General features: G+C 44.9%; 1 protein-coding gene across 1 annotated transcript; it reads left to right on the top strand.

Moving 5' to 3' along the window:
* The first annotated feature begins 3182 nt into the window (after positions 1–3182).
* LOC119794593 (solute carrier family 22 member 5-like) lies at positions 3183–23344 on the top strand. Its single transcript, XM_038302213.1, has 10 exons — positions 3183–3702; positions 4019–4122; positions 13041–13195; positions 13280–13451; positions 15156–15282; positions 16679–16776; positions 17826–18040; positions 18135–18317; positions 20068–20203; positions 23058–23344. The coding sequence occupies exons 1-10, from the start codon at positions 3208–3210 to the stop codon at positions 23155–23157; spliced, it is 1785 nt and encodes a 594-aa protein (XP_038158141.1). The 5' UTR covers positions 3183–3207; the 3' UTR covers positions 23158–23344.
* The last annotated feature ends 86 nt before the right edge of the window (positions 23345–23430 follow it).

A 23430-nucleotide genomic window follows, 5' to 3' on the forward strand; every position in this document is an offset into this window, starting at 1 on the left:
ACAGACCGAATAAATGTCAAGTTATTCCTTCGACTGAGCCAGTTGCTCAAACAGACAAGCCTGTTGACATTTTCAGAAGCCAAGGAGGTTCTCTTCTTGTTCACAATAAGCCCAGACAGGGAGAGGAGCCTCTCGCATGGCACAGGGGTGGCAGGAATTGCCAAGTTTTTGTGTAGGAAAGTATTTATGAAGGAAACAATTTAAAATACATGTGTATTTTGCAACATAGTTGAGCCACTTTCATTATTGTAAGAGCAGATCGAATTGAATCCAACTTAATCGAAATTAATTGATTCAGAGCTATATGAGTTGAAATCGAATCGATTCAGGTCTTTGGCCAAAATATTGAGCCCTAATTCACAATGCTTCCCTTCCAAAGGTGCTCACTGGGTTGTCGGTCATTGGTTGCATTAACCTTGGTGGATTGCCTCCTGATTTCCAGAGCTTGGAGTGGCCTGAGTTTTAAAGGTCACTGCATTAATTTCACTTAAAAAAAAATTTGTGCCTTTAAAAGCATGTTGCGTTAACGTATTATCAACTTTGACAGCCTTAATTTCATGACAACAATAATATTTGAGAGAGAGAGAGAAAACACTGTTTAATTAAAATAATGCTGCAATCATTCTGATTATTTTAGCAGCCTTGACTAAGACAGACGTAACCACAGACCCAACTCTCAACTGCATATTCTGTTCAGGGATAGATCATGATTTCTTTTATTTCAGAACAGCTGCTTGGCCTTTTTAGTTAGAAAACCGGTTTGAAACTGATGCACTGCCGACTAACTCTCTTAGCTTCTCTATTTAAATAGGCAATAAACATTTAATCAATATCAGATTTGTATATCAAGTAAACTGCTTTAAATAACACTTTAGAGCTAATGTAAAAAACCTTGATGGAGACATACAGGAAACTGTATTTACTGGTAAACATTTACTTGCAGGTCTACTAATGCAAACTCCATGGAGAACTGGTAGTTTTAGTTAATGTTTTCTTCTTTTAAAAGGTAAGCAGTAAAACATCTGACCTTGAACCCTGTAACTTGCAACTGCTTCTCCTCATCCTTTAGTCATCATCATGTTTTCAGGTTTATTGATGCAGAGATATGGAGATATGGAAATAGGTGGAAATGTGAAAGAGAAATTTAAATATAAGCTAAGATAAATTAATTTTTTTTTCTTCTCATAATCCAAGTCAAGTTTGGTGGTTGGAATATTTCCGTCCAAATTATTTAAGAGGAGAGCTTGTATTTTTTAACCTTACTGTATACATTTCTTTAAGACTTTTTATGTCTCAATAATCAAGGGACAAGCTGCAAAAAAGTGTGTTTTTGTTCTTCTTTATATGGAGCTTCTTTAAACTTTAGAAATTGGTGTTACTTATTTTTTTTCAACAATAATTTATTCATCACAGAATTTAACTTAGTCAATCCCATTAAGAAAGTTACAGGAGCAATAAATGGTAAGTAGCCTAAGTAAACAATGACTTCTAGGACTGTGGTTGCCACACACACACACAAAAAACTATTTTTTCTTCAGTAAAATACCTCCGGCCTTTTTCAGTCCAATGCTGAGACTACCAATACTCAGTGCTGCCACCTTTTGGTTTATGGGGGAACTGCTTGTTCTGCCAAATATCCCTATCTCACAACGTTAGAGAATCTTTTAAAATATTACTGTATGTAGCTTATGATCTGGATCATTCACAAAATGTAATGAATTGTCCCTTGGCATGAGAGACACTTCTGATAAAAATGCCATTAAAATCCAGTCAGAACTTTTCAGGTTATCCCGTATACGGAGAGACAAACACACAAACTCTCCTAAAAAGATAACCTCCTTGGCGGAGGTAATTAAAGCAACTTTGTGTAACTTCTCGCCACAGGAAGCAGAATTCTTGTAACTTACAGGTTTTGCACTCCTGATACAACTGGCAAATATGCACTGCAGCAAAAGTAAACAATCTCCCTTGGTATTTTGTAATTTAACAACAGACAAACTTTCACCCAGCAGATTAAGAAGTCATAGAGTTACTTGTAAAGGTAAGGCCACATCACCCCTTTAGATTCGATTCTACATTAAAGAACCAAAATATGTCTCTTCAGGTAAGTATCATATCTGTTTTGTTGCCTGACAACTTTTAGCTCAGTCACCACTTGTGTTTGAGGGGAGAACAGACTGTTCCCCATCGCTAAAAGCAAAGCTCTGGCGATAATTATAAATCCTTACTGATTTTTATATTAGTTGTAGAATAATGATTAAACTGTACAACTGTTATACTTGTACTGAATATGCTGTATACAGTACTTTTTAAAAATGTTCTGACGTTATTTCACCTAGTATTTAATAAATAAAACAAAACAAGTCAGTCAGATAAATGCAAATCAAATGACTGTTTTCCCAAATAAATAAAGCAAACCAAAAAAAAAATGGCACACACAACGCTTCAACAAGCAGAGTTGAATTACTGCTGTATCCCATATCAACAACAGCATTCACAAGCTCATAGAGTCTCATCTTCAGAATATTACATTTCTGTGAAAGTATGTTTGGTGATGGATTGCATCTTGTGCTATTTAGCTGGAATTGACTTATCCGTCTTTTGGGTTTGATGAAAAAAAACATCAAAATATTTCAATAAGAGATTCAATTAATAATATTCTTTGGGAATCATTGATATATAGTAGTTTTAGTCCAAACTTGTCCATAATTTTGGGTAAGACATAAAAATTTGTTAGTTAGAGAACATAAAAGAAAAATGTCTCAGCAAGCAGAGCAGCGGAAGGTTTAACAGGAAGAAGCTGAACCATGTTCAGTGTGAGCAGCTATAGAGGAGAGAAAAGGGCAGCCAGAGAATACTGATATTGTGCTTGAAACTAAGGTTAAGAAATGAATAAGTTACAGATAAAAGTTTAACCGAACTTCAAACATTAAAATATTTCTTCCCCTTAAAAATGCAATATTCTGCAAGCAGAGTACCGATGTATAAGCGTAAAACCATCACCATCACATAAATGTTGTTAGAATTTTTATGATGATGTAACTCGGGCTCATAACAACTGTTTTTTGCAAGGGCAGTTAATAAGTATCAAATTTTCAGAGTTAGATTAGGGTTTGGCCTACAAAGCATGACATTTGTCTTCCTTTTTTTCAGAAAGAAGCAACTTTCCACTCCCAAAACCAAAGAGGAGGGTGGGACGGATTGTAGATGAAGCTAAAAAGCTTTAGAAAACCCCAATCTGAGCTCATTCACTCCCGTTTTCTGTCAGTAATCATGCTCCCAGATCGTCCACCCAACAAAGTAACTGATTACGAAGCAGCAACTTCCTTTCTCGGACAATGGGGACCTTTCCAGCAGCGGGTCTTTTTCCTTCTCTGCCTATGTGTGGTTCCCAATGGACTCATTACCTTCTCTATCGTTTTTGTGGCCGACACGCCAGCCCACCGCTGCCTGGTGCCTGCACACCTGAACCTTAGTGCTGCATGGAGAAACAGCAGCATCCCGCTGGAGGAAGACCCAAGCCTCAGTGGCGCTTTGGTGCCCAGCAAGTGCTCCAGATACAAACTGGAGGATATACTGAGTCACTCAGAGACAGGCCTTCTACCTGGAGTGGATGTTAATCTTTCTAATGTGCCGAAAGAAGGCTGCTTGGACGGATGGGAGTTTGACCAAAGCGTTTATACATCTACTATTGCGACTGAGGTGTGGATATGTGAGAGAAGTTATCGGCATTTAAATTTGTTAAATCTGTAATGCTCAAATTTTGAGTGAGGGATATATCAAATCTGAAAGCCATTATACAATCATTTATATTTTATTATAATTTGTACAGTTCTTTTGCGGTTCAGTATAAGTGCCAAGATGGTTCAAAAAGATTGACCAATCCCAATATCGCTTTTTCTTTCAAAAGACAAAAAACTTGGCTTGGGGATTGACTTGATCATGGTACTTTTTTATTGTTTTACCTTTTCACCTACAACATGAAGTCAATTTTCTTTGTGCGTTTATTTTTTGACAGTGGAACCTGGTGTGTGATGAAGGCTGGAAGAAGCCATTTACTTCTTCAGCGTTTTTCGGTGGTCTTCTTACAGGATCCTTCTTTTCGGGACAGCTCTCTGACAGGTTGCAATTTTTTTAATTACAATTAAATGAACTTACACAGAGGGGTAGAGTACACTGTAATGTTTTTCATTTTAACCCAAGAATAACTTTATGTTTTTTTATGTACATTCAAAAAACCTTATACAGAGGATTTTCATGAAGAAAAAAATCTATGAAAGAGAAAATCCTTAAACAAATTTTCTTTAATGTGTCAAAGTAAATCCTATAATTTAGATCTGTATAATTAAATAGAATTATACATTAGTTTCACAGTCAAATCCATAAATATTTCATGATCTATTCAACTTGTAGGCTTTCTATTTCAAAATCAGTGGGCGGGGCTAGTGCTGCGGTAATAAAAATGTTTGGTCTAAGTTGGATTTACTTGTCAGGTTAACCACATAAATGTTTGAATTGATTTGGCATTCTACAATGATAAATTGAATAATCTAATGGTTCCCGCCATGATATAAATTATAATTCTTAATATAATTACAGTATATTCTGTTTAGATTTCCCCCTTCCATGGTTAATGATTTTTTTATCTGTTTTTATGAACCATCATATTTATTGCTTAATTTGGCACTTTATAATTTTTAGCTCAAAATATGAGTTAAATGAAAATAAACTCTTTATAGAATGACCATAATAGTGGTTAATTCAGGTGTATTGGGATATTAGAACTTTGTAACTGGGAAAAAGTGTTTAATCTTTACGTTCAATAGTGAACATGAAAACCTAAAATCATGTATCATCATATACTTTTTGATAAGTCTCCCCTATAAAAGAAGCTCCGTAGCCACGTATATCTACTATTTAGAACCTATCCAAGACAAAAGCTTGTTTCCTTAGTGATCTCAGAACAGATGTTTGAATAATTTAACTTTTTTCATAGTTTCTTTTTTTTTATCAGTTTGTTCCAAGAACCAGTAGGTAGATCTGAATGTTCTCTACTACATAAAAAAGTAGCATCTGGTGGAGGATTACTGTTCTTTTTAAACTCCAGACATAAAAATGTAACTGTCAGGGTTAGTTTTGGTTTGGAGGACCCAAATGCAGAGGCAGACAGGCTGAGGAGATTTCTGGGTGATTTAATGGGGCAAAACAGCAACAAAGGCAGGAATGCAAAAATGCAACTAATAATAAAAAGGCAAACCAGAACAGAGGAGACATCTGGGGAAAACCAAACACGAGGAGCCAGGAGGAGACGAGGAACATAGACCACAGCATGGGAAGACAGCAAAGACAAGGAACCAACAAAGAGTGAGAGCAGAGGGAGAGCATATATAGGAGAGAGAGACAAAGGGAGGGCTAACGAGCAGACAAGGAACAGGTGTGAGAGGAGACAACGAGGGAGCCAAGGAGAAAGGAACATACACACACAAGAGGGCAAAAGAGGACAACAGAAAAACATGAGAACTAATATAAATCTAGAAATACAACAAAACTGGGATTAGGCCAATAAATCTAGAAAACAAGGAGCAAAGAAAAGAACAGCAGAACCAAGACCATGACAGTGCCCCCCACTTAAGGGCGGATCCCAGACGCCCAAAATGTCCAGAAACAAAAAACAACCCACCCTGGGTGGGCGGAGGGGGAACCAGGAAGGAGGGCACGAAACACAAAACCAAACGCAGAGTCCAAACAAAAACCAAAACAACCCACCCAAGGTGGGCGAGGGCAAACAAAGTCTCTGGAGGGCGGCCGTGTGGCCCGAGGCCAGGAAGAGTCTCTGGAGGGCGGCCGTGTGGCCCGAGGCCAGGAAGAGTCTCTGGAGGGCGGCCGTGTGGCCCGAGGCCAGGAAGAGTCTCTGGAGGGCGGCCGTGTGGCCCGAGGCCAGGAAGAGTCTCTGGAGGGCGGCCGTGTGGCCCGAGGCCAGGAAGAGTCTCTGGAGGGCGGCCGTGTGGCCCGAGGCCAGGAAGAGTCTCTGGAGGGCGGCCGTGCCGTCTACGAAGGAGGAGGGCCCCAGGAGGACGCCGGCGGCGTCTCTGACGAAGGAGGAGGGCCCCAGGAGGACGCCGGCGGCGTCTCTGACGAAGGAGGAGGGCCCCAGGAGGACGCCGGCGGCGTCTCTGACGAAGGAGGAGGGCCCCAGGAGGACGCCGCCGGCGTCTCTGACGAAGGAGGAGGGCCCCAGGAGGACGCCGGCGGCGTCTCTGACGAAGGAGGAGGGCCCCAGGAGGACGCCGGCGGCGTCTCTGACGAAGGAGGAGGGCCCCAGGAGGACGCCGGCGGCGTCTCTGACGAAGGAGGGCCCCAGGAGGTCGCCGGCGGCGACGCCGTCTCTGACGAAGGAGGGCCTCTGGAGGTCGCCGGCGGCGACGCCGTCTCTGACACAGCCGCAGGAACCTTGGGGGCCGCCGACTGCGGCACAGGAACAGCCTCAGAGGGGGCCCGCTGAGGGGCCGTGGAGGCTTGGAGCGCCCGCTGAGGGGCCGTGGAGGCTTGGAGCGCCCGCTGAGGGGCCGTGGAGGCTTGGAGCGCCCGCTGAGGGGCCGTGGAGGCTTGGGGGGCCCGCTGAGGGGCCGTGGAGGCTTGGAGGGCCCGCTGAGGGGCCGTGGAGGCTTGGAGGGCCCGCTGAGGGGCCGTGGAGGCTTGGAGCACCTGCTTAGCTTTATTTCAGAGAGCCCTTTAGTAGCCTGCTCAGGGAAATCAGGATGACTCTGAACGGGCTCAGGGGTCTCAGGCGCTAGGCTAAACGGCCCTCCAATGGGCTCAGGAGTCTCTGGTGCTAGGCTAAACGGACCTCCAATGGGCTCAGGAGTCTCTGGCGCTAGGCTAAACGTCCCACTAATGGGCTCAGGAGTCTCTGGTACTGGGGAAACCCCCCCACTAATAGGCACTGGAGCTAGGGAATCTGGCCCTCTACTGGGCACTGGAGCTAGGGAATCTGGCCCTCTACTGGGCACTGGAGCTAGGGGATCTGGCCCTCTACTGGGCACTGGAGCTAGGGGATCTGGCCCTCTACTGGGCACTGGAGCTAGGGAATCTGGCCCTCTACTGGGCACTGGAGCTAGGGAATCTGGCCCTCTACTGGGCACTGGAGCTAGGGAATCTGGCCCTCTACTGGGCACTGGAGCTAGGGAATCTGGCCCTCTACTGGGCACTGGAGCTAGGGAATCTGGCCCTCTACTGGGCACTGGAGCTAGGGAATCTGGCCCTCTACTGGGCACTGGAGCTAGGGAATCTGGCCCTCTACTGGGCACTGGAGCTAGGGAATCTGGCCCTCTACTGGGCACTGGAGCTAGGGAATCTGGCCCTCTACTGGGCACTGGAGCTAGGGAAACCGGCCCGCTAAAGGGCTCTGGAGCTAGGGAAACCGGCCCGCTAAAGGGCTCTGGAGCTAGGGAAACCGGCCCGCTAAAGGGCTCTGGAGCTAAGGACACTGGCCCGCTGAAGGGCTTGGGATGTGCTGGCTGACAGGGAACTGATGGAGGTGGAAGGAAAGGGAATAGATCCTCCCTTTGCCCATAAAAGTAGTCCCATAACTCTGACTCCTCAATATGTGGTGCTCTGACTGCAGTGGGTGTAATCATGGTGACTGACTTTAAACCTCTAACTCGAGGAGCTAACTGCTGATCATGGAGGTGACGGCCAAGGCCATAGGGGAAACTGACCTGAAGAGTGGGATTGAAGCAGGCGTCAGGCTGACCCGCCGGAGAGGGAGTGGAGGCGTCAGGCTGACCCGCCGGAGAGGGAGTGGAGGCGTCAGGCTGACCCGCCGGAGAGGGAGTGGAGGCGTCAGGCTGACCCGCCGGAGAGGGAGTGGAGGCGTCAGGCTGACCCGCCGGAGAGGGAGTGGAGGAGTCAGGCTGACCCGCCGGAGAGGGAGTGGAGGAGTCAGGCTGACCCGCCGGAGAGGGAGTGGAGGCGTCAGGCTGACCCACCGGAGAGGGAGTGGTGGCGTCAGGCTGACCCGCCGGAGAGGGAGTGGTGGCGTCAGGCTGACCCGCCGGAGAGGGAGTGGTGGCGTCAGGCTGACCCGCCGGAGAGGGAGTGGTGGCGTCAGGCTGACCCGCCGGAGAGGGAGTGGTGGCGTCAGGCTGACCCGCCGGAGAGGGAGTGGTGGCGTCAGGCTGACCCGCCGGAGAGGGAGTGGTGGCGTCAGGCTGACCCGCCGGAGAGGGAGTGGAGGCGTCAGGCTGACCCGCCGGAGAGGGAGTGGTGGCGTCAGGCTGACCCGCCGGAGAGGGAGTGGTGGCGTCAGGCTGACCCGCCGGAGAGGGAGTGGTGGCGTCAGGCTGACCCGCCGGAGAGGGAATGGATTTCTTCCCCCGGCGGCGCTTACGCCTGGATGAGGCAGACGGCATGGGGGGACCAACAGCTGGTGAAGATGGAGGAACCGGACTGGAGGCGATTGAGAGCAGAGTTGGAAGGAGGTGAAGTGATGGCTTGGGTGGTGGAGGTCTGTTGAAGAGTTGGGCGCTGGCTGCTTGGTGGTTCCACTCCAACTCTTCAAACAGTTCAGACAGCACTGGGGGAGAAATGAGTTTGGAGTTTGTGAGGAGAATTTGCCTTAGTTGGCCAGCTGCACTCACCCTCTCCTCAGGCGGGCTAAGACTGGCAATTGTGTCCAGAGCCTTTCCCAGCTTCAGGAAAAAATCCCTCAGGGTGTCCAGACTGGGCTCTGCTGGGTCCATTGTCGTTGGTTCCTATTGTCAGGGTTAGTTTTGGTTTGGAGGACCCAAATGCAGAGGCAGACAGGCTGAGGAGATTTCTGGGTGATTTAATGGGGCAAAACAGCAACAAAGGCAGGAATGCAAAAATGCAACTAATAATAAAAAGGCAAACCAGAACAGAGGAGACATCTGGGGAAAACCAAACACGAGGAGCCAGGAGGAGACGAGGAACATAGACCACAGCATGGGAAGACAGCAAAGACAAGGAACCAACAAAGAGTGAGAGCAGAGGGAGAGCATATATAGGAGAGAGAGACAAAGGGAGGGCTAACGAGCAGACAAGGAACAGGTGTGAGAGGAGACAACGAGGGAGCCAAGGAGAAAGGAACATACACACACAAGAGGGCAAAAGAGGACAACAGAAAAACATGAGAACTAATATAAATCTAGAAATACAACAAAACTGGGATTAGGCCAATAAATCTAGAAAACAAGGAGCAAAGAAAAGAACAGCAGAACCAAGACCATGACAGTGCCCCCCACTTAAGGGCGGATCCCAGACGCCCAAAATGTCCAGAAACAAAAAACAACCCACCCTGGGTGGGCGGAGGGGGAACCAGGAAGGAGGGCACGAAACACAAAACCAAACGCAGAGTCCAAACAAAAACCAAAACAACCCACCCAAGGTGGGCGAGGGCAAACAAAGTCTCTGGAGGGCGGCCGTGTGGCCCGAGGCCAGGAAGAGTCTCTGGAGGGCGGCCGTGTGGCCCGAGGCCAGGAAGAGTCTCTGGAGGGCGGCCGTGTGGCCCGAGGCCAGGAAGAGTCTCTGGAGGGCGGCCGTGTGGCCCGAGGCCAGGAAGAGTCTCTGGAGGGCAGCCGTGTGGCCCGAGGCCAGGAAGAGTCTCTGGAGGGCGGCCGTGTGGCCCGAGGCCAGGAAGAGTCTCTGGAGGGCGGCCGTGTGGCCCGAGGCCAGGAAGAGTCTCTGGAGGGCGGCCGTGTGGCCCGAGGCCAGGAAGAGTCTCTGGAGGGCGGCCGTGCCGTCTACGAAGGAGGAGGGCCCCAGGAGGACGCCGGCGGCGTCTCTGACGAAGGAGGAGGGCCCCAGGAGGACGCCGGCGGCGTCTCTGACGAAGGAGGAGGGCCCCAGGAGGACGCCGGCGGCGTCTCTGACGAAGGAGGAGGGCCCCAGGAGGACGCCGGCGGCGTCTCTGACGAAGGAGGGCCCCAGGAGGTCGCCGGCGGCGACGCCGTCTCTGACGAAGGAGGGCCTCTGGAGGTCGCCGGCGGCGACGCCGTCTCTGACACAGCCGCAGGAACCTTGGGGGCCGCCGACTGCGGCACAGGAACAGCCTCAGAGGGGGCCCGCTGAGGGGCCGTGGAGGCTTGGAGCGCCCGCTGAGGGGCCGTGGAGGCTTGGAGCGCCCGCTGAGGGGCCGTGGAGGCTTGGAGCGCCCGCTGAGGGGCCGTGGAGGCTTGGGGGGCCCGCTGAGGGGCCGTGGAGGCTTGGAGGGCCCGCTGAGGGGCCGTGGAGGCTTGGAGGGCCCGCTGAGGGGCCGTGGAGGCTTGGAGCACCTGCTTAGCTTTATTTCAGAGAGCCCTTTAGTAGCCTGCTCAGGGAAATCAGGATGACTCTGAACGGGCTCAGGGGTCTCAGGCGCTAGGCTAAACGGCCCTCCAATGGGCTCAGGAGTCTCTGGTGCTAGGCTAAACGGACCTCCAATGGGCTCAGGAGTCTCTGGCGCTAGGCTAAACGTCCCACTAATGGGCTCAGGAGTCTCTGGTACTGGGGAAACCCCCCCACTAATAGGCACTGGAGCTAGGGAATCTGGCCCTCTACTGGGCACTGGAGCTAGGGAATCTGGCCCTCTACTGGGCACTGGAGCTAGGGGATCTGGCCCTCTACTGGGCACTGGAGCTAGGGGATCTGGCCCTCTACTGGGCACTGGAGCTAGGGAATCTGGCCCTCTACTGGGCACTGGAGCTAGGGAATCTGGCCCTCTACTGGGCACTGGAGCTAGGGAATCTGGCCCTCTACTGGGCACTGGAGCTAGGGAATCTGGCCCTCTACTGGGCACTGGAGCTAGGGAATCTGGCCCTCTACTGGGCACTGGAGCTAGGGAATCTGGCCCTCTACTGGGCACTGGAGCTAGGGAATCTGGCCCTCTACTGGGCACTGGAGCTAGGGAATCTGGCCCTCTACTGGGCACTGGAGCTAGGGAATCTGGCCCTCTACTGGGCACTGGAGCTAGGGAATCTGGCCCTCTACTGGGCACTGGAGCTAGGGAATCTGGCCCTCTACTGGGCACTGGAGCTAGGGAAACCGGCCCGCTAAAGGGCTCTGGAGCTAGGGAAACCGGCCCGCTAAAGGGCTCTGGAGCTAGGGAAACCAGCCCGCTAAAGGGCTCTGGAGCTAAGGACACTGGCCCGCTGAAGGGCTTGGGATGTGCTGGCTGACAGGGAACTGATGGAGGTGGAAGGAAAGGGAATAGATCCTCCCTTTGCCCATAAAAGTAGTCCCATAACTCTGACTCCTCAATATGTGGTGCTCTGACTGCAGTGGGTGTAATCATGGTGACTGACTTTAAACCTCTAACTCGAGGAGCTAACTGCTGATCATGGAGGTGACGGCCAAGGCCATAGGGGAAACTGACCTGAAGAGTGGGATTGAAGCAGGCGTCAGGCTGACCCGCCGGAGAGGGAGTGGAGGCGTCAGGCTGACCCGCCGGAGAGGGAGTGGAGGCGTCAGGCTGACCCGCCGGAGAGGGAGTGGAGGCGTCAGGCTGACCCGCCGGAGAGGGAGTGGAGGCGTCAGGCTGACCCGCCGGAGAGGGAGTGGAGGCGTCAGGCTGACCCGCCGGAGAGGGAGTGGAGGCGTCAGGCTGACCCGCCGGAGAGGGAGTGGAGGAGTCAGGCTGACCCGCCGGAGAGGGAGTGGAGGCGTCAGGCTGACCCGCCGGAGAGGGAGTGGAGGCGTCAGGCTGACCCGCCGGAGAGGGAGTGGTGGCGTCAGGCTGACCCGCCGGAGAGGGAGTGGTGGCGTCAGGCTGACCCGCCGGAGAGGGAGTGGTGGCGTCAGGCTGACCCGCCGGAGAGGGAGTGGTGGCGTCAGGCTGACCCGCCGGAGAGGGAGTGGTGGCGTCAGGCTGACCCGCCGGAGAGGGAGTGGTGGCGTCAGGCTGACCCGCCGGAGAGGGAGTGGTGGCGTCAGGCTGACCCGCCGGAGAGGGAGTGGTGGCGTCAGGCTGACCCGCCGGAGAGGGAGTGGAGGCGTCAGGCTGACCCGCCGGAGAGGGAGTGGTGGCGTCAGGCTGACCCGCCGGAGAGGGAGTGGTGGCGTCAGGCTGACCCGCCGGAGAGGGAATGGATTTCTTCCCCCGGCGGCGCTTACGCCTGGATGAGGCAGACGGCATGGGGGGACCAACAGCTGGTGAAGATGGAGGAACCGGACTGGAGGCGATTGAGAGCAGAGTTGGAAGGAGGTGAAGTGATGGCTTGGGTGGTGGAGGTCTGTTGAAGAGTTGGGCGCTGGCTGCTTGGTGGTTCCACTCCAACTCTTCAAACAGTTCAGACAGCACTGGGGGAGAAATGAGTTTGGAGTTTGTGAGGAGAATTTGCCTTAGTTGGCCAGCTGCACTCACCCTCTCCTCAGGCGGGCTAAGACTGGCAATTGTGTCCAGAGCCTTTCCCAGCTTCAGGAAAAAATCCCTCAGGGTGTCCAGACTGGGCTCTGCTGGGTCCATTGTCGTTGGTTCCTATTGTCAGGGTTAGTTTTGGTTTGGAGGACCCAAATGCAGAGGCAGACAGGCTGAGGAGATTTCTGGGTGATTTAATGGGGCAAAACAGCAACAAAGGCAGGAATGCAAAAATGCAACTAATAATAAAAAGGCAAACCAGAACAGAGGAGACATCTGGGGAAAACCAAACACGAGGAGCCAGGAGGAGACGAGGAACATAGACCACAGCATGGGAAGACAGCAAAGACAAGGAACCAACAAAGAGGGAGAGCAGAGGGAGAGCATATATAGGAGAGAGAGACAAAGGGAGGGCTAACGAGCAGACAAGGAACAGGTGTGAGAGGAGACAACGAGGGAGCCAAGGAGAAAGGAACATACACACACAAGAGGGCAAAAGAGGACAACAGAAAAACATGAGAACTAATATAAATCTAGAAATACAACAAAACTGGGATTAGGCCAATAAATCTAGAAAACAAGGAGCAAAGAAAAGAACAGCAGAACCAAGACCATGACAGTAACTTTATAACATATATTACTATTTGGCCAAAATGTTTACTGACTCTTTGCTTTGTCTTAATTTCAGGTTCGGGAGAAAAACAGTAATGTTTGCCACCACAGCATTGCAAGTTGTTACAACACTGATTCAGATCTTCTCTTCAAGCTGGATCATGTTTGTCATCTTATATTTTTTTCTCGGATTAGAAATAATTTCCAACTATCTGGTTGCATTTGTTCTAGGTATGTTTGCTGCATTAAGTCCTATCTATTGTTCTCCATCTGAAAGTACATGCAAATTTAACAAGTTTCAAATTTCATATTCAGGAGCTGAACTTTTAGGTCCACGGGTCAGAACATTATTTTCCACTGCTGGAGTGTGTCTGTTCTTTGCTTTGGGCTACATGCTCATACCCCTGCTGGCATTCTTGTTGAGGGGCTGGAGGTCACTTCAAGTCATTTTTATGTTGACGGGCTGCATTCGTTTGCCTCTCTTTTGGTAGGTAGGTGTGTATGTTTTTCGGGTTGCTTCTTCTTTCATGGAATATTTTTTTAATTAACATTTGTCGTGAATTTCTCTTCTCGCTTTTTCTCCTACTGTGGGCTCTTACGAATGGGCTACATGAGATTCAACAAACAGTATTAACTTCAGTCAAACATTGATGATCCCTGTAAACTTGATTTATTCCACCTTTGTCTAAGTGAGCACATGGTCATTCACAGAAATGGCATTGAAGTCAAAGAAGATAGACTTTAGTAGTTCAGAACTCACAGTTTTGCTGACTGAAAGGTGGTAAAAGCCTGTCAAACTAAACAATAAAAGCCAAATAGTGAAATAAATCACAAAAGCTGTAAACTGTGTGGTTGCACTGCACAACGGGAATAAAAATAGAATAAAAAAATGAAAAAAAAAAAAAAAAAACATTTGATCAATGGAAACTATTGATGGAGGCAGAAGATGCAGCATATGATATAAATGCTTATAACATTAGTTCTCGATCAACTAACCTGGCAAAGTTTCTTTAAATTCCCTTTTAATACACACGCACACCTGTACTTTACATGTTGAAACAATGGCTGTTTCTCAATATCTGTACTTGTGCGTTCTCAAGCACTCATGTACTAGTGAAACATCATCAGCCTCAGCCTTAGTACTTTTCCAATTCAAAGGAACACAAGACTTAGAACGGACAAAGTCCCAGGATGTTGTTCTTGCCCCTCCCTCTTTACCCAGTGTGCGTAAGAGCAGACTTGTCCATTCTTGAGATTGACAGCTGTCCCAGCATCCACCGCAGCAGCAGCAGCTTTCAACCGAACGCTTACAGAGCTCAGAATATCAACTTAAAAGATCTATTTTTGTTGCTGCTGTTCTATAAATTATCACTAAATAGAAATATAATATATATATACATTTTTTTTAATAAATAAAAAAAATATATAATATATATTTGTAGAGTTACATAATATATATTGATGTAGCCCAATGAAATGGACAATTGCTTCTAAGTAAAACAAATTTAGTAATTTATTGAAAAACTAGGTTTGGATAACAGCTGATAGATTGCCCATGTCTCCTATGTCAATTCCAGAACACTAAAAAGTGTTCTGAACATAAGGAATTGAACAAAAATGGTGAAGCGACATTTTCTCCTAAGTTATTCATATGAACAATTTAAGAAAAAAAATGTATTTGTGCAAACGCTGCTTGCATGATGTCCATTGTTTCTGTAACAATTGTAACAATCTGTAACGTTGTTTCTGTTTTTTCTTTTTTTTACTTTTTTCGTAGCACTTGGAGATGAGTTACTTATGTAAATTGGTATATAAATATTATTTAGGATTATAGCTGATATCTTTCTCTCAACACAACTCTCAAATGCCTTTAGAACATGCAATATGTATATTTTAGGGGGATTGAACAATGTCTTAACATTTGCCACTAATCACTGTAGATCACATGCCCACCTATTTCACATACCCACAAATATTGTACATTCATTTTAATGGCCTTTTTTGTCAATCTTTGAAGACCTGGTGTTGTGAAGTTACTTTAATTAGTGCCTTTTTCTTGACAATACTTCTAATAATAAGCAGGAAGGCACTGAAACATTTTTGTCTATTCTGAAAATAGTTTTACATCATTGCTGATGGCTTCCTTCTCCTTCTTTCTCCCTCTCTCTCACAATATTGCAAAATGAGGTAGGTTTATCACAGAGTCCCCTCGATGGCTTCTCTCTCGGGGTAAAATAGAAGAAGCTGAACTCCTAATTCGAAAAGCTGCCAAGATAAATAAGATTGAACCACCAGCCGTCATCTTTGGACCTCTAATGGTGAGAACACTTAGTCATGTATGCATCCAAGTGGGTATTACCCATAATAACCTGTCTACAGTGCAGTAATATAAACAAAAACTGAGCTTAAATTATCTATGTATTCATCTATCTATGTTTCATTCCCCAGCATAATGGGGAGCTTTTATCAATATGGACAAAGGCCAATAAAGAGTTTATTGAAAGAGAGAGGGAGCAGAATACAAGTCAATCCTAGAAGTCTTTAAAAAATGTAACAACCCGAAAAATACTTCCAGAAATGCAGGAACAAGGACTTTGATTAAATGTTTGAACATTGCACATCCAATCTGCTGAGCTTTATAGTTTAGAAGAATATGTGCAAATTACAGTCTGTTGATCTTTAAAATCAAAAGACAGCTTTAACTAGAGCTAATTGAGTGAAAGGATGTTTTTTTTTTATAAAGGTATTACTGTCATGATTTTATCAAGAGCTCGGACCCACATGCAGAGAAACCAATACAGTTTAACAGGTTTATTGAGAAGCTTGTGGAGATTCCAGTGTTGCTCTGAACACTGCTCACCCGGAAGTTTCCAGAAAAGTGGTTGACTCTTTAACTCCAATCGGTGTGGGGTGTTCCAGTGTTTGTCTTTTTCGGTGGAGGGCGGACAGGGTTTACCCAGAATGCGGTTGTTTGTAGGAGAACGGAGAAACTGACTGCCACTCAGATTTCCTGCAGTACTTGAACGGACTGTGGTGCAGATGAATCCCTTGCTCAGTGTGAAACTCAAACGATCCCTTGGAGGAAAGTGGATCCAAACCTCCTGTTTGAATCCCCAGCTCAGTTTGAGGCTCAGTTGATCCTTCCAGGGAGAGAAGGTCCGAAACGTCCAGTTTGCAGGATGACTTCCTGCCGAGAGGCAAAGACAAAAATAGCAGGATTAAAACACAGGTTGACAAAAACTCAGTTTGACTCAGCAAAACTCAGCTTGGCTAGAGTACCCAAAACTGGCAAACACTCTGGCGTTGAGGTAGTGGCAGTCAGCAGCTTAAGAGCACTCCGTTAATGAGATAACCCCTTGCAGGTGTGTGAGGAGGTGAATCAGGACCAGGCGCCGCCTGGTGGAGGAAGGAAGACAAACACACAAAACACAAACCACAGACAGGAGTCCTAACAATTACACCACCCTCTTTAAGGTTAAAAATACTTTAAAAAAAAAGCTTTTTTCATTTTTAAAATAGGCACAAGTATTATTAAAAAAAAGTAGAATGAAAAAAGGATTTTGTCTTGTTTGTCTTGCTGTGTAAAAAAATGTGGCCATGTTTTGCATTCATGTTCAGCAGTAAGATTCATACCTCAATAATTGAATTTGCACTGATGCAATGAGTACAGGTAACAATAGTCACCAAGCCCTTTTATCATCTTCTCTCTTACAGAATGTAGGAAAGACTGGAGAGGCAAAGACCCACAACATTTGTGACCTTCTTCATTCTCCAAACATCCGATGGCTTTCTCTCACAATGTGGTTCATCTGGTTAGTCTTCTGGTATTTTCCTTAGCAACTATGCACACAGAACAAACATACACTCAGCAAAAATATCAGCAGCACTTTTAGTTTTGCTCCCATTTTATGAGATGAACTCAATGATCTAAAACTGGTGGAGCGAGGGGAAGGTGACGTATTTGGTGTGGCGAATAGCACGATTTTGGTGAAGTCACATCGCTTCTGCAAATACGACAAATGAAGTTTGCAGGAGCTAAAGAAGTCTGAACTTTTTTTTAGATTTACATCGCAAAATTCTTTCAGGGACTATATTTGGTTGTGAGCTATGGTGACGGAGGCAGTGAATACAAGCTTTTTTAAATTAAAATGGAAGATAGAGAAAATAATGTTGACAAAGGACGAAGTAAAGTCTGCTGTTAAGAGTTATCTGAGTGGCTTTAAAAAAAGCTGCTTTGATTTAGCCCTAGCAGGACTGTTCCGTCATCCTACGCAGACACCTGACAGCAGCCGCCCTCCTCTCTCCTCTCAGGTTTCTCCAATCCTCCGCTGTTCTCGCTTCATCTCAAACAATTAGCTTGAAGAGGCTATCTCCAGCCAGCCGTCTCCCCCAACTTCAGCACTCTGTTGACCTGGCTTGCTTCTCAAATCGACTGCTGTGCTCCTGTGATCCTCCAAAGTTAGCCTCTAATACTAGCTACTGCCTTCTCTCTCCCTGTCTGCCTGGGGAGCTTCTCCATTATGCACCACTGTAATACCTTAGCTCCATAGGGGGGCATGGCTGACCGCCTCATGTTGTTCTGGTGCTCTCTCATCCAGTGCTTTTGCACTAATTTCCCACTGCTCCCGTCTGAGCTCCGGAATGCCGTCTCACCTTCCCTCTGTTCTCTAAGTTATTTGTCCCCCAGCATTGAACAGGGTCATGGAGCTAACAGATTGTACACATGCCCCTTATAGTTGCCGTGTAGAAACAAATATTTAATATATACTTTATTTTGTTTGTTTTTTTTAACTTAAAAGTTGATAATTAAATAAATACTCATGCCAAATACCTTTGTGTGCTTCATATATGTTTGCAACAGGAACACCATCAACATCTCCTACTATGCTCTTTCGCTGAACACGACGAATCTCCATGGAAATCCTTTCTTAAACTGTTTCCTGTCCGCTGTGGTAGAGATTCCAGCCTACTGTTTGTCATGGGTTATGTTTCGCTGGTGTTCCCGGCGGCTCAGTCTTTCCTTGTCGCTTTTTACAGGGGGATTGTTCATTTTGATCATACAACTAATACCAACATGTACGACACCAGAACTTGTACAATTTCTTCAACACTTGTATACAAATACTTCTACATCTAATCTTGTACAATTTTATCTTTATATTTCTTCCAGACTTGGCAGTCCTCTCCATAACATTTGAGATGATGGGAAAATTTGCAGTGACAACCGCATTTGCTGTTGTTTATGCTTACACAGCAGAGCTGTACCCAACTGTGCTGAGGAACACAGCTGTTGGCGCCTGCTCAACAGCCTCCAGAATAGGCAGCATTATAGCTCCGTACTTTATATACTTACGTGAGTGCCATCATATTCCATAAGTCTTACAAAAATGTATGAGTTAAGATGCCCTTGAAAATGATGTTTATACATTGAACCTTGCCTTTTTATTATTCGTGCTATAACAATAATCCCATGTTTATTTTATGTAATAGAAAAACACAAGGATGAACATCTAGAGTATAACTGTTGGATCTGTTGCTAGGATTGGAATCCAATCTAAAGTGTGGAAGACTGGCAAAAAGAAAGTTATTCCTTAAAGCAAACCATATAATGTTCTGTATATAGAGCAGTTGCCACCCACGGGTTTTTGCACAACGGACTGGTTTTCATATTTGTGAACCCATATACAGCTGTAGTACACTCTGGTTACAATGGTAATGTTAAACATGCCTTCAAAAGAAGACACCACAAAGCAAAGTGTCATGTCAGAAGCAAGGCGTTTGACCCACATGCAGAGAACAGCCAAGGAGAAGGATGTATTCAGATCAAAAGGTTTTATTTTCCCCTTGAAACTGATAGCAAACAACAGAGAAGGAATGAATATTGTTATGGAGGAGCCACTTGAGCTGGATCATCCTTGCACTGGAGGCAGAGAAAGGGAGAGGTTAGCGGATGGTTTGGACTGAAGCTGGGAATCGAACTCAGACAGGAGCTTACAGAATAAGCAGGGTGTTTCTGCCAGGGAGGACTGGAGTTGGGAGCTGGAGGTTTTCTAAGGTGATCATAGGATTATACCCAACTGCAAGGTTGGGTATAATCATGGGATAACAAACTTAGAATCTTACACTCAGGATTTAAATAAAGCCATTTAATTCAATATTTAAGAAAAGGGTGATAGACAGAATTATTGAGTAGCATTCAGAAGCCACTTTGAGAAAACAAGGAGGTATACAGGAAAAGACTGGAAAGCAAGCTCCAGCAAAATAAGGGACCTGATTTAAAACACTTATAAATTATTGCATGTTGTGCAACGACAGTGTCAAACTTCACTTGCGCCGCTTCTCCAGTTTATATGCTAGACAAACAATAAGTTCAGACAGCCTTTAACCCAGGGGACAAGTGGAGGACACGAGATGTTACAGGTCTGTGATGGCAAGACATCTTCCTTCTTTGTAGGTGACTAAAAACAAATTTTCCACCATAACAAAACCAAAATACAAAAATCTTACACTGGTATTTCGCTTATGTCTCTCATAGTTGATGTGGACCTATCATGAACATTACATACCTCTTCTTTCTAGAAAAACTTTCACAATCTTTGGCTGACTAAAAACTTTTTGCACCACAGTAATTTGCAGAAAAAAAAACTATTAAAAATGTTAAAATACTATCAGAAGAAAAAACATATTTACATAGAAATGTAACATGTAATTAATTGACTGTCAAGTCTATGAAATGGGCTGATGCTCTGTGTAATTGACAGAATGGATGTGTCTTATTAAATGTCTGAGTAGGGATTTGTGTCTGTACTTTTGCATCTGCTGCAACGAGAGAGAACCAATGTTGTATTGTTTCTCAGCAGTAACGTGGGATTGTTTTTTTATGCTGTTCTTGGGCTAGGAGTTAGGTTTAGGACATAGATATCAATGTAATCTACTTTAATGTTACATACTCTAATGGGTGGGAAAAATTACAATGACATGTTACCCAACTTAATTTTTTTCCAGATATTTTGTTTGTTATTTGTTTTTAGCTGCTCTAATATGTTTTCACTGACTGAATTCATTTTCCTTCACATAATTTCTCTTTTGATGTCTCATCACAGGAACATATTCTGTTTCCCTGCCTTACATCCTTATGGGAAGTCTCACAGCTTTGACAGGACTTCTTAGTCTCCTTCTCCCTGAGAGCTTTGGAATGCCTCTGCCAGACACCATTGACCACATGCAAAGCTTTCCTGGGTAAATGAAAACTACCGCCTTCTTCCGTTTTCAGACTGACTGGCCTTGGTTTTGTACTAGAGTAGGTTTTTATAGTTCTTGGTTTAAATAAAACACCAAACCAATGTCATTTCACCCAAATTGTTTTAATAATGTTGCCGATATAAACCAACTTGAGAAAAAAGTTAATGATCATACACACATTAAAGCACAATGTAAGGATTTCAAGACTGTATTATACATGGATGACCTGTTTCTTTATAAACTTTAACAAGAGAGTTGTTTTCTAACCGTTACCAAAACCTAACCCAATATAAGACACTTTGTAAACACTTGATGTATAGTGCTGGTAAGAAATGCTAGTGCCTCAGTTCAATAGAAATGGTGCTTCTGTACGGATTTTGCTTGCTCTCCTATTGTATGTAGTAATATAGGCGTAGGGATGTACTGTACTGTATCAAATAGTTGCAGTGCAGTACCTCTTAAAGACTGGAGTGGGTCACCCCTCTATTAAATAGAAATTCTTTTAAAGTCTTAAATTGAGAACAAAAAAAAGTTTGTCAGTAGTTAATTGATACGTTAAGTGATAGGTTTACAATATCTTAAACTTAAGTATTTTAGAGTCTTGTAGTAAACTACCATGGAATTATTATTTCACCCTCACCCATCAAAGTGGATAGCCTGCATTTCAGTTGCTGTGCAGGTTGTTCAATCAGCCTTAGTACCTGTTAGTATCTATTTTCCACTTATGTTTTACTTTAAACTATATCATAATGTAATGTAGTATATAATATTTTAATTATCTATACAAAACAATATATATAAAAAATCCAGTTCTTAGTATTTTTATGTTATACCTTTGGATACATTTTGGTGTATTGAAATAATGTCAACAGATATAACCATCCATAGTTACTCAATCCATTTATTACTTTTTTTTAATCACATTTTTATTTTATTTATCTAAAAAAAACTGTGTTTGTTGCCCCTATTGTATAAGATTGTAGCTCTTTAACCCCTTAAAGTACAATCAAAAACCAAACTTTTAGTGCCTGGTGACCTTTTTTTCATAATTTAGGTTGTTGGTTGCAGCAGAGTTTCTGCAGAAGCTCTGCAGGAGTTGTGCACAGTCTCTTGAATTGTTCGACATCTTTAAAGCGGCAAATAAATGTCAAAATATGTGAATTTAGGACATTTGTTCTCCGCCCTGCTTGTTCATAACATGTGATTGTGCTAAATGAAAATTAGTCCCTTCATCTTTGATTTTCAGTTTTGACTTTGACCCCTTTGTATAAGCCATATGGTTCAAAGAATTGGAAAAAAGTAGCATCTTATCGTCCAGAAGATACGGGAACCACCATGTTGTTTTACTTACCTTGTGGTACCATTTGTATAATGAACAGTGGCACAGATCCAAGGATCAATGAACCAGATACAGAGAGTCGTCTTGGGAGGTACCTCAATGCAAGCCAACTGGATATATATGCAGGGATCTCCACTACAGCTGAGATGAAACAGCTGATGTAGGGGTCAGCATGAAGCTGAGCTGTGCTAAAGGACAAACTATAGTAGCCGGTAATCATGGTGAAGCTGTGAAAAAAGTAAACAATTTACTATAATTTGATGATTTTAATATTTTTTTTTCCTCCTTGCCATTAGCTCATAAGGAATTCAACCCCAACAGAAAAGGGCCCAATGATATCCAATAGCACGGAATTCAAATAGTTCTGTACAAATTAACTCCAAGAGAGTTCATTCCAACATAATTTAAATGTGTGAATTCCAATTCACACTATAATAGAAAAATTATTTGAAATCAGTGACACTGTTATTTTTTGAAAACCTTGAAAATAGCCCTTGATTTAGATTTATTTATCTTAAAAAAACTGTGTTTGTTGCCCCTATTGTATAAGATTGTAGCTCTTTAACCCCTTAAAGTACAATCAAAAACCAAACTTGTAGTGCCTGGTGACCTTTTTTTCATAATTTAGGTTGTTGGTTGCAGCAGAGTTTCTGCAGAAGCTCTGCAGGAGTTGTGCACAGTCTCTTGAATTGTTCGACATCTTTAAAGCGGCAAATAAATGTCAAAATATGTGAATTTAGGACATTTGTTCTCCGCCCTGCTTGTTCATAACATGTGATTGTGCTAAATGAAAATTAGTCCCTTCATCTTTGATTTTCAGTTTTGACTTTGACCCCTTTGTATAAGCCATATGGTTCAAAGAATTGGAAAAAAGTAGCATCTTATTGTCCAGAAGATACGGGAACCACTCAGAAAAAAGACTCTGGGGAGAAAACTGCTTCCATTGTTAAATTAGTATTTCTGAGTTTCTCAGATCAAATTGGGAATATTTGTAAATATCTTCATCCAACCAGCCCTTTAGCAAGCTGGTAAAAATGGTAGCCAGAATGAAAGAGCTAAGAGCTAGAAACATCAGGAACAAAGAAAATGTGAAATTGGACAAATACTAAGGGAAGAACTTGAAAGAGCTTGGAAGGTGAAGACAACTGTAGTTCCTATGGTCATTTCAGAACCGGGGGCAGTAACACCCCCACTGGAGCAAACAGGTATCTGTTGGAGCCAACTGGTGGGCTCCAATAGATACCTGGAGAAACATCAGACATCTCAGTCCAGAAACTTGCAGCTCTAGGTACAGCTAAGATTAAAAAAATAACCCTGAAGCTCCCAGGGCACTGGTAGAGGACACAAGCTTGAAATGAAGGAGCCATCCACTCCATCAAGGAATAAGAGGGGTGGGTGAGAGAGCAGGTTTTTTTTTTTATCAATTTACGTGGTTCAAGACATATGAGACATATGCCACATCACCCTTCTCTCTTTCATCACTTATTAATCTATGCATCTTTTCCCTTCTAGGTGCTGTCAGAAAAAACCTTTCAACCTCAGCAACACCAAAGAGGAGAAAAATGCTGATGAGCAAAAGTCCCTGTCTGGACCAAGTTTCACCCAAAACTAACAACATTATATCAGAGTTTAAATTCTAGGCACATTTCAATAGAACAGAAACTTCAAAGAGGCAAAATAATCCCTAAATAAGTGAAACTGTTTTCACTTCTGCTTTTTAAAGATACCTTTTAAGCAGTGATTGTAACATGATTTTAGCTATTCTCCAATAAACAATGGATTTTTAATCATTATTACAATATTTAGTTTTTTTCCCTTATACTCTAATATAGATTTTCCTCCAAATATTAAAATCAAGTATTATGGCTTGCGATTGAACAAAACA

The sequence above is a fragment of the Cyprinodon tularosa genome, unplaced genomic scaffold, assembly GCF_016077235.1.
Source record: "Cyprinodon tularosa strain WSP-4 unplaced genomic scaffold, ASM1607723v1 ctg484, whole genome shotgun sequence".
Lineage (NCBI taxonomy): Eukaryota > Metazoa > Chordata > Actinopteri > Cyprinodontiformes > Cyprinodontidae > Cyprinodon > Cyprinodon tularosa.

Bases quoted from the DNA above. Each gene is read 5' to 3' on its own strand.
- LOC119794593 (XM_038302213.1), top strand. From the start codon at position 3,208: ATGAAGCTAAAAAGCTTTAGAAAACCCCAATCTGAGCTCATTCACTCC. The intron at 3,703-4,018 runs GTGTGGATATGT...ATTTTTTGACAG, and splicing joins CATCTACTATTGCGACTGAG to TGGAACCTGGTGTGTGATGA. The intron at 18,041-18,134 runs GTACGACACCAG...TATTTCTTCCAG, and splicing joins CATACAACTAATACCAACAT to ACTTGGCAGTCCTCTCCATA.